We start from the raw sequence: 15,052 nt of genomic DNA on the forward strand, positions 1-15,052 counted from the left end.
CTACTTTATCTCTACTCATACGCAAACTCTTGTCCATGTTTATGTCCCAGGCTATTCTATTCAAAAATACTTTGTACATCTAGGTTGCATTAAAAAAGAAATACACAATTAAAGAATTTGTGGACAGAGAATCAGTGGGATGATGATAGAGCACAGTAAAGAGTGTATGTATTGTATAAACTGCAAGTTAAAAGAATCCATAAACGAATCATGCATTTGCTTCACTCATTCTTGAGACAAAAGAAATACGCATTTATATTAAGACTCCTCTACATATACTGCAGTTTAGATCACGGCCTATTTTGAATACTGTGACCACTGTGAGATAGCTTATGTACAGTTAAAATTAATAAGATTTTTTTTGTAGCATTAAATAAAAATAAATTTTCAGCAAAGCCAAAGTGCACTACATTTCTGTTCAGTATGCTCTATACAGCATGTTGTTCTTAGACGAAAAAGTAATTACATTTATTCTTTTTTTTCTCCCTTTTCAAACTCATTTTCTACATATCCATTTACTCTCCAAATGAAATTGTCTGTGCTGACAGATTCCAATTCTATATCAATGACCCAAAGTTCTTATTGAGACAGAAAGACAAGCTCTATGTCCAAATAAACAAACCATCTTTAGTCAAATGATTCTAGCCAGGGGAAACATAAGATGTAAGTAGCTGTATTACATCAATTATGGATGTGTAATCTGTTTTTCAGAGTTATGCCAGGCAATAGAGTAGAATGGTGGCTGATCTAATAGTTGCCTGGATACATTGTTGCTACTTCAAATGAGCAAAAAGACCAGAGTAAACATTAAATACTACTTGACATTTCTAAAATACAAAATATATTGCAAATTATAAACTCATTTCACAGAATAAAGAATATAGTTAGACGTCTAATGAATTCATGGAATCAAGAATTACAGGAATCTTCTGGGGGAATGTTCTTCATGTTTCCGATACTCTTATTTGGATTGACTGCAGAGGCAAAAAGCTAAATTAACTCTTTGGCAACCAGATACTTTAATTGGCCAGTAGGGATAATACAGTAAGTATGACAACACAAAATGGCAACAAAATCTACATTAAGATGCTGAATCAGATTCCCCATATTTTCCTTAAAATATTTCATGGAGGTGATGGTAAATTTGATGCTTTGTGTTTTCCTATAATATTGCACCACTGGCATATCCCTGTCCTTTTACTGATAATTTACTTTCCTGACAGATGCAATCCTACACTAGACTAATAAACTAGCAATGGACTATCCAAGCACAAACACTGAGATTTGTGGGCTCTGAATGAATTCCCCCATTGAATCTGGGTTTGGTATTGAACCTAGTGATGGTCCAACAAAGTTTCATCAAGATTAGTGAAACAAGAAGGTTTAGCTTTCCCACAGAAACCCTCTGAAGGATGCAAAAGGAGGCTGAGAAATGTCCATTTTTATGTTGAACTAATCCATAAACATGTATTACAGAGCGGTGTTATGTACCCCCCTGCTGTTATGTGATCTTGAGCCCCCACATACATGACCCAACCGCTTTCTACTCATGCCCTATCATGCTAACCTGATCTTAGTAGTAGAAATACAATATATCAGTTCAGTCTTACAGTTCTAAAGATATACAAGCAAACTGCATAGATATGTTGAACATTCTGCAACAACTATTATGCAAAAGACATAGCACACTGGGCTATTTTCCTGTGAGCAATAAAATATCACTAATGAACCGAAGACTAATTTCAAGTCTAAAGCTTTGCCTATGAATCATAACTGTGACCTATTCTAAGACAACAATATGCCTCTAGAGTATCTTTTTATATATATATTTTATTTTCCCTTGCATTCTTTACATATCATCTGTGTTCTATGACATATTGCAATATAGATAATAAAGTAAGCATTATGTCCACTGTCCCTGCTTTTTAGCTGAAGACATACTGTAGGAAATGTCATTTTCCAGAGCACCAAACCATAAAAGGAAATCAAGGTTATATTCGATGTTCTTATTATGCTACAAAATTAAAGACATATCTGAAATCTTTTTCCCACTCATGTTTCATTTTAATATTAATAATTAGAGGAAACAAGTAAATTAGAATTGTGTTAACATATTATTTGCTAGGTAGCATGATCCTGTCCCTAGCAAAACTCTGCTTTTAAAAGAAGTGTACTTTTTGTGGTAAATATACTAACTTGATGTGAAACCAAGTACTCGCTATTATACAAACCATAAATTTACTTAATTCACATCTCCTACACACTGCACATCCTATGCATACAGATACACACACATCTACTAATTATTATCAGATGTATAATGGAGATACTGATGTTCCCAACTCTGGACTTTTCCTAATAAAGTGCTTCAAACAAGGTAGACATCTCTTCCCTCCATTGCAATGCCTCCAGTGACAAGCAACACATGTATTGGTGTCCTTTGGAAGAGTAGCCATGGGTAGTTATATACTGCTTGTGTTTCAACTCACCTTTATTATACAATGATCCATCAAAGTAATAGCTACCAGTATAGAAGCCAGTAGCCAGTTCAATTAGATGTCTGGCCCAGGTGTTTCCTGCACCAGGAAAGCTTGCCAAGGCTATGAGCTGTTTAGAACGAGTTGGTAAAAACCTTCTGTCCATGCATCGGTTGTCTAAAAGATAGAATAAATACATTGTTAGATTTATTTCTATCTGATCACAAACCTAGACATACGTAACAATAAATAGTTTTAATAAACGTTAATTATTTAAATTTTAATACAATCAAAACCACACAAGTGTCTGCAGCACCACTTCACCAGAAGGTGTACTACTTATATTTAATTAGAATATTGCGCTTCACTTTTTTGTATTTTGAGTATTTAAATTTTAAGTTTACATGATTATAAGTTCAGTATTTGTTTCAGTGATCTTGTAGACTTCATGTATGCTTCTATTACCTTTTGAAATATGGACTGGGACACTTTAAGACTTTTTTTCTCAATAATTGAAGAGCAACAAGCCTTGCATAATCATAAATATTATGAATCTTTTTCAACTTATTACACCATGTACTTATTGTGTCATTCATGGGTGAATTTTGTGTGATGTTCTGGGTTTTTGCAAAAGTTGTTACAGATCAGTACCTTTCTTAAATACAACTGACTGGTAACAATCCTATGTGACTGTATCAGTCAAAGAGTGTAGTTAAGAGTCAGGTCCGTTCACTGTTCCTACTCTGCATATTTCTCTATATGCCTTTCTGACAATTTCTGTAATTTCAGCCTATCGTGGGGGGAATCTGTTGTGTATGCCCTTGAGGCTTCTGTGCAAATCCTGTCCTACAACGTTCCCACTTAGAGCATATGAAGACATATTATGAAATATTGAACCCCCAGTCTTTTTAATTTTTTTTATTTGTTTTACATAAGATGTACAGTTTAGTGTAACATAGCCAAGGCTTTAATATAGATATTTAGATATTATAAACATTGGACCTACTGACTGGAAGACTTGTGCACTGTAGCATTGGCTTTACTATAATTCATTTGTAATTTGTAATTATTTTGGCATGTCTTTATAGCACTTGCCTTGAACAGTAAGCTATATATATATATATATATATATATATATATATATACATTTGCACTAAAAGGTTCTGAAATGCAAGTACTATAAGAGATTACTCCTCTGCCTTTGCAAATAAGTAAGCATAAGAGGCACTAATGCATCTTTAAAAGCTAATGGAGTGTCCGACATTTTCTTTTCTAAATAAAATATATGTGGGCTTATTTCCAACAATAAGTTAATAATTCTATATTGTAATGTAAATGGAATAACATTTTCTTTCTAGTTTCAGCACTCAAGCCATGCTTTGCAAAACAAAAATGATATAATGTGAAGCCAAACCAATACATTCTACTCCGAGAGATTTTTCAGCAGAGTCTGCAGGAAAGTTGTGCCTTTAACTGTCTCATGTAACTATTCATTATGAAGGCCCAACACTGGTAAGTTTCTCCAACAAGTCTGAGATGCCTATGTATAATGTTTAATTCAGTGAGTGAGGAGACTGAAGAAATCTCACTACTCACAACCAGACAAGTCTCCCTACATCAGATGTCTCCTAGGATTATCCCTTCATGAAGTATAGTAAAGCCAGTAAACTGAAACACGATTCTCCTTAGAACAGGGTGTACGATTCTCAGGTGGATAGAAGTATGTTCCAACTGTGCACCAAAGAAAATCTTTCCAGAACACATCAGGTTGTGGTGGAACCACAAGGAGATTATGTGGGCAGACATTCATTGAGTAGCACAGTTTTCACAGACTATACATGTTTTGGTAATGTAATGAATACATCCAATTCCAGTATATAACATGGGTCCGCTGTCCATTGTTTTTACTGCCCAATGTATAAAATGCTTTTACTACATCCTCCTCAGCCAGCCCCTTAGCTGAAAGAGCATTATGGGAGATGTAGTCCTGCAGCAGCTGGAGGGCCGCAGGTTGGATGCCCCTGGTATAGACAGATAAGGAATTCATCCTGGTTTAGTGCAAGGCTTCTCAACTCCAGTAGTTCAATTATTTGTTAAATTGAAATGTCTGTGCTCAAAACTGGCATAGCCAAAAATGGTGGCCTGCTTGTATCCCTCAAGGACTGAAGTCATAATTGTGGATGACTCGATAATTTAACATGTGGTCAGTGCCCAATGTCTAGAGATGACTCTTACATTCAATACACACAGGGTATAGGATTACCTTTTTATGATCATTTTTCTGTGATTCCTATTATTGAAATTGTGCTATATCCCAACATATGTTGTCCATCATGATATAAGGTTGCATATAGTAAACTTGTCCTATACATTTTTTAATCTACAGTTTTAAGTCTTTAAGTGCGATGAAGACACTGCACTGTGACAGGTAACTTATTCCCCATAAAATTAAAAAGCACAAAATACCTCTCAGAGTTGTATCAATACCCTGAAAAAAATAAGTAAACGAGACAACTAATTGCTTGTTGCTGAGATAAAAACAGAAGACATGTACTGGTGTGAAAAAAGATAAAGTTTTATCTTATGGAGTTAAGATGTACATAATAAATATGAGAGGTTGCATATAGTATTAAAGGAAAATGGACATGTGTATTTGTGATTATATCTTTTATGTTGAGAATCCCCCATTAATTTTCAAGACGGACACCTCATAAATATAAAAGGACCTCTCGGATACCACATGAATTAAAGTGTCTATGATGGCTGAAGTGTTCCTTTAATAGAATACCGAGAATAAGAGAGAAGCCATATATAAATTGGGAATAATTTTTGTTTTACTGCAAATTCCATTGATATAGAATATGGGATCTGGAAGATGGACTGTTTTTATAAATGCATTTTACTATTGAAAGTGCCAAGGGGAATCTTAGAATAGTCCTTCATACAAGATGTAATTTCGTAAATTAGCACAAATCATAGCAAATAAAGTTCTCAATTACAAGTTGTTTAAACTCCCAAAATGTATTCCATTACTCTGATACAGTAGTACCATTACAAGATTTCTGAGGGAAAAACAAGCCTTCTGGCTTGTCTGGTGTCTGTAGATGAGTGTTTAATAATACTTCTGATACAGTAGAAAATATTTACTAAGTCTGTAAACCTACCTTGTACTTGTGTTTGATAAACTATGAAGTAATCCAATGTGCCACAGCTCTCAAATTCTTCTCCACTGCATTTCTGAGCACACAGCTGTTCATCCTCCCGCTCATGAAGTGTGAAATAAGTTGTGGGAAAAGCACAGTAACAAGCTGTCCCTGCAAGGACTGCCAATGGATACTCCTGCGGGATGAAAGATAGAAAGCTGGCTTAATCTATAGCGCAGTCACAAACACCTTGTATGTCAGAGCTGTTATTTTATGAATAATTTTGTGATTTGTTCATTGGCGCAATTAGGAACTTAATTGTGCCTTTTCATTATATTAAATTCTCCCAGCATGACCGTATCTTGTTGAATATTTGTATGTGAAATACTCTGCAGAGCTGACTGGCCCCCTCACATTTTCATATATTAGAGTGTGTATTAACCAAGCAAGGTAATGAAGCAGTCATCCAGATTTTATATCAGGATGAACACGTCGTGCACAGAATCTACAGGTCATGCTACCTATAAAACATATTTGTGACATTTCTAATAAAAATGCCATTCCTTAAGTTAAATATTGCCTCCAGTAAATAGAAATTTCATACTATTTTGCAATAAATTATTTTTATGTAATTATTGAAGATTTTTAATAAGTTAGGATAATATCAGAGTTAGGCTGAAGTTTTCCACTCTTCCTGTATTTCATTTTTTCTCACAGCCATGATAGAAAGTTCTTGCAGGTCTTTTACAGGTATTATGGAAGTGTTGGTAATTGGAATGGAGTGCATTGTAGTCAGTGGATGCTACTTTATTTTTTTCCTCTTTTGACATCATAGTTGATAAATATTTACAAATTTGCATTGTTCCAAAGCTAGGCAGATCACACTGTTTCTTACTTTGACAATCATACAATAAGCTTATTTTGTAAGAGTATATCATATGTGTACAGGGGCGGACTGAGACCAACCACGTCCTTGTTAAGCCCCTCCCTTGTGGTTGCACAACCACATATCTAATTTTTCAGTATTTTTAGTAACAAAAAAGATAACTCAAAAAAGGCTCATTAAAAAAAATAATAAGATTTTAACACAGAATAGGTCTTCTCAAATAGAAATGTTTACAAACTATTATAAACATGAACGTTTACCCTGAAATTTACAGGAAAGAAGCAGTAGATTGGCCCAGCTAATGTGTTGGCCTACAACAATTACCTACTTGTGAAGATAAGAGCGTGCATGCTGCATAAGAGTGCACACGTGTGTGCATTGAAGTTTCAGTTTCCCTGTGCACCAGAGACTCTAGGAAGCCTGTTTAATAGGCCGCAGAGGGGCCATTTAAAATATTAAGCCACGGGAACAGAAGGTGGGGGAGCGCAAGGTTTCTAACATCCACCAGCTCCGTGATGTTGTCATGGAGGAGTGGAAGAGGACTCCAGTGGCAACCTGTGAAGCTCTGATGAACTCTATGCCCAAGAAGGTTAAGGCAGTGCTGGAAAATAATGGTAGCCACACAAAATATTGACTTTGGTCGCCAAAGTTTAGACATTAATGGCTGTGTGTTGAATAATTTTATAATGTTATAAGGCTGTACACTCACTACTTTACATTGTAGCAGAGTGTCATTTCTTCAGTGTTGTCACATGAAAAGATATAATAAAATATTTACAAAAATGTGAGGGGTGTACTCACTTTTGTGAGATACTGTATGTACTAAGCTAGACATTGACGATGGTACAGCATAACTCCTATGGCTATTTATTATACCAGAAACAGACGATGGTACAGCATAACTCCCATCACTATATACTGAGCCACACATTGACGGTGGTGCAGAATAACGCTCATCACTATATACTGAGCCAGGTACAGCTCTGTATTCGTACACAGACATCTAGGTTTATTAACTAAAGGTGGGAGTTGTCTGGAGAGGAGGGGTTATTTTGTGAGTTAGAAGGGAGGACATTAGTGAATCTCATTTCGTAAGTGTTACCATACAAGGGCATGCAAATAAACACATGCACATAGCTGTACTTTGTACCACAGCAAACATTCAATAAGATTAAATAAAGAACTCAATTTGCTTTAATTATAGTATTCTTGTTAATACCTTTCTGTTTAAGTATTATTTTGAATGCTGTCAAAGGAAATAGAGAAACATTAAACTTTGCAAAAGTGTATGTCTGGCATGCATGCAATCTGAGGTGCATAAAAGATCTTTTTAAAGCGTGCATGTGCAACACTTACATCAAATGTTGAACATCAAAATTACCGTATTTGCTCGATTATAAGACGAGGTTTTTTTCAGAGCAAATGCTCTTAAAAATACCCCTCGTCTTATAATCGAGGTTGTCTTCTAATCAGACCTCAAAAAAATGTCTGCCGGGGCCAGGCTGCTTACCGGTGCTTTGGTCGCGAGCAGCAGGAGAACAGGAAGCTAGAAGAGTGTCACATAACTCTGCCTTCCCTTCCTTCCTCTGGTGGCGGGGCCAGAGAAGTTGCTCGCACAGCCGGGCCCTTGCAGAAGTCCTCGAGTGAGAGATCTGCAGTTCAGGTAAGGGGGTGGGGGAGGGTTTTTGAGCAAGTATGTGTGATTAATGGAATGAATGAGTATTTAAATGTTTGTGAATGAGTGTGTGATAGCATGGATGTGTAAGGGTGGTGGTGGTAGTAGCATGGCATAGGGAGGCTGTACTCACACTCCTATCATCCCCAGGTTCAAGCATGTACTGGCTGCCACTCTGGCATATAGGGGGTTAAAAGGCATATCATGGGGCAGAGTGGCATATAGAGGGTTAAAAGGCACATCATTGGGCAGAGTGGCAAATAGGGGGTATAAGGCATTTCTGGGGGCAGAGTGGCAACCCTGGGGGCAGATGTGCATAACTGGGGGGGCAGGTAGGCAAATAAAAAAATATATATTTTTCTCAATCATAGCTTTTATTAAATATCAAAAAATTGTTTACATGAATTAATATTTACTAGTAAAACTTTTTTTCCTATAGGGTAGTCTTATATTCAGGCTTTTTATTTTTTTTCCTAAATTAATATTTCGATTTTGGGGGGTCATCTTATAATCGAGCAAATACGGTATTTGAATCTATGGAAACCATATTACATAGTGCAGGAATATAGATATAAAAACCCTAAAATAGATATTCTGGTGGATATCCAATACAATATATATTTTCAAATGTGACTTTGGGAACCAATGCAAAATGCAATATTCTAAGATCATCAGAAACAGAGTCTCCCACCAATTAGTAGGAATGATATGCCCATAACTTTCTGGATTTTAACTATAGGCTGGTGATTATATCCTTTCTGTATTTCTCTAGAGTGTAAGCTTTCAAGCAGGGCTCTCTTTACCTAATGTATGGGTTTGTTTAGTCTGTCAATTCTAGTTAGGTCATACCCTTTGAATGTTTGTGCGGTAAGACGCTCTATGTAAATTGTTGGTGTTATATAAATAAAAGATAATAATAATATGTGCATTACACATACAGGTCTTTAATACACCTGTATGAACTGAGTACATTTTATCGCATTAAGTAGTTCTGATCATACCTGGTAACTTTATGTCTCTGGCTACCAGAAGCCTCCCCTTGCTGGACGTGGGTAGGTGGTCCCACCATCCTTAGTGGGTGGTCCTGCCAATGTCAGCGGGCCGTCCCACCAACACACACTATTTTTAATGGGGAATTGGGTGGGGAGTGAAGCGAGCCCCAACAATGCTCCTATGACCTAGAATTTCCCCAGGCAAAACCTGGATAGTTCCCAGGTATGGTGATGCTTTAGGAGGCAAACTCCCCTTACTTGCACATATGTAAAGTTATTTCCCAAGGAAAGAATGCATAATGCATTTTATTTGTAATCGAGAAATTATTAAAATAAGAAGGCAAAAGTGAAATAAAATGACAAAATGATCAAAAGTGCTATTGCTCTGAAAATGGTCCAGAGGTCAGATTCTACTGTGTTTATCTGTTCATTGATGGCAAGTTATAAGTGATAGATGAAAAGCAGGTTAATAAATCTAAGAGGTTTCCAGAAAAATAATGTGCTTTGATGCCACACTAGTTATTTGTGAATTTGTCACTTACAAAGGTTACTAAAAGGCCCCCAGACTGCATCTTCTGCACTCTCATTTTCATTTGAAAGTGCAGAGTTATGAGGGAGAATTTCTAAAGCTGACAGGTAATTTAACACTGTGCTCTGGAGCAGGCTGGGGTTAACTAAAAGGTTTAGTGTACAGATTTTTATTTACACCTTTACAAGAACTCAAGGGAACATCCAAGAAGTGTGAATCCAATTCTCAGCTATAAGAGGGAAGTCCATTTTAAACCCAAAACAAAGAACCCACAAAGGTCAGACCCAACTTTATTGATGCTGTTTAGACCAACGAAAGGGTTATGGGTATCAGTGGGTATATACCAAATGCATTACCATCAATGCATAAAGAGTCAATGTTTCAGGTATACATTGCCATACTGATGCAAGAAACCAGAAACTCACAAATGCTCTACTGGGTGAATTTCCAGAGAAACACTCCAAAATCTAGTGGAAAGCCTTCCCAGAAGTATGAAAGCTGTGACAGCCGCAAAGGGGAGAACCAACTATATAGTAATGTCTATGTGTTTAGAATGCAATGTCATAAAATTCCCTGTTGGTTTAGTGGTCAGACGTCCCAATACTTTTGTCCATATAATATATATTAGACATATGCAAAAAGGACAAAAATTTGGACAAAGCTTTTGGTTCGGCTTTGGCCCATTCATTTTTGAGCAATGAATTTCGTTCCCTGACCATTCAGTTTAGCCGGTGCCCACATTCACTCTCTCACACTGTCACTCACTCTCTCTCACACTCTCTAAATGTTTCCCTACCTTCTCTGCCATCCACTTTTGCTTTCACATCTTCTTCCGCATCTTCTTCGTCTTATCTTCTTCCTTTTCAATTCTATCTTCAATCTTCAATCCTTAATATGGTATCTTCTTTCTTTGTCTGCATCTCCACAATAGAAGATGAAGAAGATGCAGAAAAATATTCGGAAGAAGATGCGGAAGCTGAAGTGGTCGGCAGAAGTGGAAGTGGTCGGCAGAGAATGTAGGCTTGACTTGAGAGAGAGAAAGAATGAGAGTGTGAGAGAGTGTGACTTCATGTGGACCCACATATTTCAGACAAAATTTCATGTGATATGCACATCATCAAATAATAATAACATAATGGTTTTTTTCATGACTTCCATGTTTAGAAAGATCCACTGTTCTGTTTAAATAGTCCACTCTGGAAGAATACATTCCTATCCTACTCCATCATTTTATCCTCAGTTCTATTCTTTACAATATTTGAATTACATCACATACAGTGAGCCAAAGCTTATAACTTATTTACTAATGTGAATAAATGTATTTTTATTTTACATCAATCCAGTAATTAGACTCTCAAGTGATTTAAGCCTTTTCTGGACGTGATTAATAAGACACCTGTGTGACAGCCCCACCTGCCACACAGGTACTTTTGGTTATCACTCTAGCAGCAACCAGGGAATCTGAATTGTAATGCCTTTTATACTTTTTTGGTTGTGCCCTCCTCTATTTTTGTACTAATTTGCAAGGTAACTAAAGCATTACATTTGACATAGCTTATATAATATACTTATATATACATATATATATATATATATATATATATATATATATATATATATATATATATATATACACATTTTTTTCAGAAACCCGTAAGGCCAGGTAAAACATTTATAGTGAAATTCCTATTCTGTTTAAATAATAAAATAATGCAGCTTAGTGTTTTGAAATATGAGTGTTATGGAAGAAGAAGTGATCCTGGTGCAATATGGTTTTATTACCATAGCATTTAAAGATAATAATCCTGCTAACTGAACCAATACAACCAGTGCTATGGTGCTAAGAATCATTATGAAAGAATCACTTTTTACCACCTAACCCCAATATAGTTACATGATCATTGTTTTTATATTTTGTTTAACAGAATATACACTGGCAAATTAATATGTTTCAATCTACAGGTTGAGTACCAAGCAATGAAGCAAGTTATTTTCTTATGTATCTATGTCTGGATGAACATATTGAATCTTCAAGAAATATATTTAGCTATGATTCTATCTAAGTCCATCACATCTTCTTTTACTTATCAATATCAATGGTCATTTTAACATGGTTAGATTTTTATATACTGTTATTGGAGGCAACTGATCAATAATTAATTCTGGAGAAGTAGCAAGAATAATTACTGCACTTGAACACATACAGAAGAAATGTACAATACCACACATAACTCCATTAGTGTAATCAATTCTGCTTTAATAAATGTACTTCTTAATGTTGAGCTTATTTTGTATAGTGATAAAATATTAACCAAGAAGGTTTTTAATTCTGCCACTGTACAAAACTATATTGTACTGAAATATAATTTAAGAAATTGCTAGGTATAAAATAGGGGGTTATCAGGGACAGTTTTAGAAACATGGGTTTTTATTTCTAACTTTATGATTGTCTTAATCTTTAACTTTTGTACTTGTACATTACGTGTGAATATTTTCTTGAATTCCTGAGTTTTACGCATGTTAGCAATCTCAGTTTTATAGTCAAACATTGATTCACAGTTAAGTGTTAGAGTAGTATGACCAATATAATAAAGAATCCCTAAAGTGTTCTGTTTTGCAGTATGCCACAGAACATTGTCAGCAGTTTTTTTATGGTCCTTACATAATTTCTTCAGTTATCACTCATCTGGCAGTCAAATAATAAAGAGTATACCGTATAAGTCAATATAAACAGTATGCTGTTTTATGTGTATTCAGGACAAGAGCAAATGTGGCATCTGTATAGGATACAGGAGCTCAAATGTACTAGCCTTGGGGAATACAAAGGGGTTGAGATATGGAGAAATGATGCAGAGAAGAGAAGAGGAACATTTGAGATGAAGAGGTATTTAGATGGTAATTGTGATGTGAGGCCCCACAATTGGTAAAAGGGAAGTTTTAGGGGTGTCCAAAAGAAAAGACGTGAACAGGACCTGATTATCCTTAAAGATGGCTGTGGGTGTGAGTAGAATACAAATAAATGGCCATCCTGTGATCAAATATTAGATAAGCAACAGCTTTTCTATCAGTTTAATGTTTATAATATACTTTAAAATTGTCTAAATCTTCCAAAGCCTACTTTTTACCTAAACCATGCTATATCTAACAAATGAATGCATATTTAAATACATTATTATTAATTTTATTATTATAATATGTTTATGGATATTACTTATGAAACAATGTATTTATTGTTGTGTTATCTAACATCTTTCAAATGTTGTTATTTTAAAGTAATGGAATGCCTCTGAAAAAATGATTGCCCTAACACAATTCAAAGAATTCAATACTCTTTCATTATATTTTGACCAACAGTGCAATAGTTATGCTAATTCTGGATGTGTTTAAATCCGCTTTTCCCAAAGGTAAGGCTACTTGTATGCAACACATGTGATATAATAGAGTAGCTAAAGCAGCATATTGTCTTAGTGGTTATTGGATATATATAATCACAGGACACACATTGTACAGCTTTTTATAGGTAAAGAAATACAATAGATTTCCTGTATAATAGGCAGAGGGTCCTAGTAGATCAACACATAATAACTCTTTGTAGTCTGACAATCTACCTTTATTATTTTTAAACACAAAATATCTGATACAATATTTCTACACCATTTCTCTGTACTGGTAGCAGCCCAAAATGTATTTAATATGACAGCCAAGGGATCAGTTCTCCACAAACTGCCCATTCCCACAACTGTTTCATGCAACTCTAAATGCAAGGGTGGGCTGTACTTTTTACAGTAGAAACTTGTCTACAATGTACCTATTTACACCTAATGGATCCTTATACATGTATAATTCATCTTAAAAAAATGTAAGTGTTAATGAAATTTAAATATTATGTATTTTTAAAATCATTTCCCCCTTGAGTAACCTGCAGAAAGATCAAATATTCAAATTCCATTTACTGAGTGTTTCACATAAATCTGGCACTTATAATGGACAAATGTTGACAGCTTAACAGAGGAAACAGAATTGCCATGCATTCTATGAATGGAACGTTCCATCAGCTCTGCCTGATGATGAGAAATCCATAATGATGCATCTCCATTGCCATTTGTAGCCAGTCTATCAACAGTCAATAAACAGGAAGTTTACCACTAAACATATATACAAACCATCACTCTACAACAGAGGCTATAAAGGCATGAAGTATTACCGAGTGAATGCAAAAATGTATAAAACAGGTAGTTGTAATACTTTTTATTATTGGCGCACCAAGCTGTGACATGTAGTTAAGGTTTTTCTTATTACAAACCTGAAGGATTTTCAGGCGTCTAAACTAGGACATCTATATTGTACAATATGGCAACAGGCAGGGAGATGCAAAACTTTGCTGGAAGTGGGCAGACAGAAACCAGAAGTGTATAGGGCCAGACAGAGTAGCCATCTCTCCACCTTATACAAGGAGCTACCTGGTACCCGTCAGCAATAGAGAATCTCCTGCTAACCACGTTGGAACTGCAGCAGAGAACTCCATTGATTTTATTGCTTCATGGGCCAGTCAGGGGAGACCAGTGGATCTCCTCAAATGGCTCTTGAACCCCACTGACAGTGGTGCAGCTACCTGGGACAGCAGTAAGTGCCAGAAGTGCAAGACTGCCTCATGAAAGATGGGACTGTTGGGCGGCGTGTTCATATCTCTGCTAGTCAAACCTTGAGAGTGCTGGATGAAGCAGTTCTTAGCTAATGGAAAGTTTCTGATCAGGTTGGCTGCCTGCCTCCAGCCCAGACAAAAAACAACAACAATGCTTTTAGACAGTCTTTGATTAAATTTTGTTTTAATTGTTACTGCACCGTAAACTGTTCGGAAATGAAGAATCAAATTTTTTTCTGGCAGAGGAGTTAGCTGATTCATCTTTTATTGAGAATGCCATTAATCACCAGTCAGCTGTGAAGTGGGTGTATGAGCTTTCGGAAGACATATCTGCATTAGCCAAGAAGTTAGAAATGATGGTGGTACATCTGTTATTATTAATTACACCATTTCAGAACCTTCCCAGCAATATTATGTGAATAGTTAAAGCATACTTGATTTGTTTGTTCATCTTTAACATATAAAGCATCGGCAACACAACATATTTATCTGTGTAGTATTACCCTCATCATGTGTAACTAAGACAGGGGAAGCATGACGTTTAAAAATGAAAAAGACTGGTAGGCCAGCCAAAAAAGGCTAGACTGCAAGTGTGCAAGGCCAGTAGAAAGCCTAGTTTTGCTACCAATATTTATAAATATATAAGATAGAAAGATAATACTAAATATTTAGTGTTTTGCCCTAAAATAAATTGGTAAAAATGTCTGA

At 35.7% G+C, this 15,052-nt stretch overlaps 1 protein-coding gene across 2 annotated transcripts in view; it reads right to left on the reverse strand.

Annotated features, from left to right (window-relative positions):
- Positions 1–15,052, reverse strand: part of LOC149289057 (sialate:O-sulfotransferase 2-like) — a 76,699-nt gene that overhangs the window by 21,237 nt on the left and 40,410 nt on the right. For both annotated transcript variants that reach the window (XM_089491077.1, XM_089491076.1), the window contains 2 exons: positions 5,642–5,816; positions 2,490–2,654 (listed from right to left, as the gene is read on the reverse strand). In XM_089491077.1, the coding sequence (XP_089347203.1) occupies positions 2,490–2,654; positions 5,642–5,816 (340 nt within the window). The remainder of the gene's footprint in view (positions 1–2,489; positions 2,655–5,641; positions 5,817–15,052) is intronic.

Source organism: Sceloporus occidentalis, unplaced genomic scaffold (genome assembly GCF_023333645.1).
Source record: "Sceloporus occidentalis isolate IW3139 unplaced genomic scaffold, rSceOcc1.0.p SCAF_48, whole genome shotgun sequence".
NCBI lineage: Eukaryota > Metazoa > Chordata > Lepidosauria > Squamata > Phrynosomatidae > Sceloporus > Sceloporus occidentalis.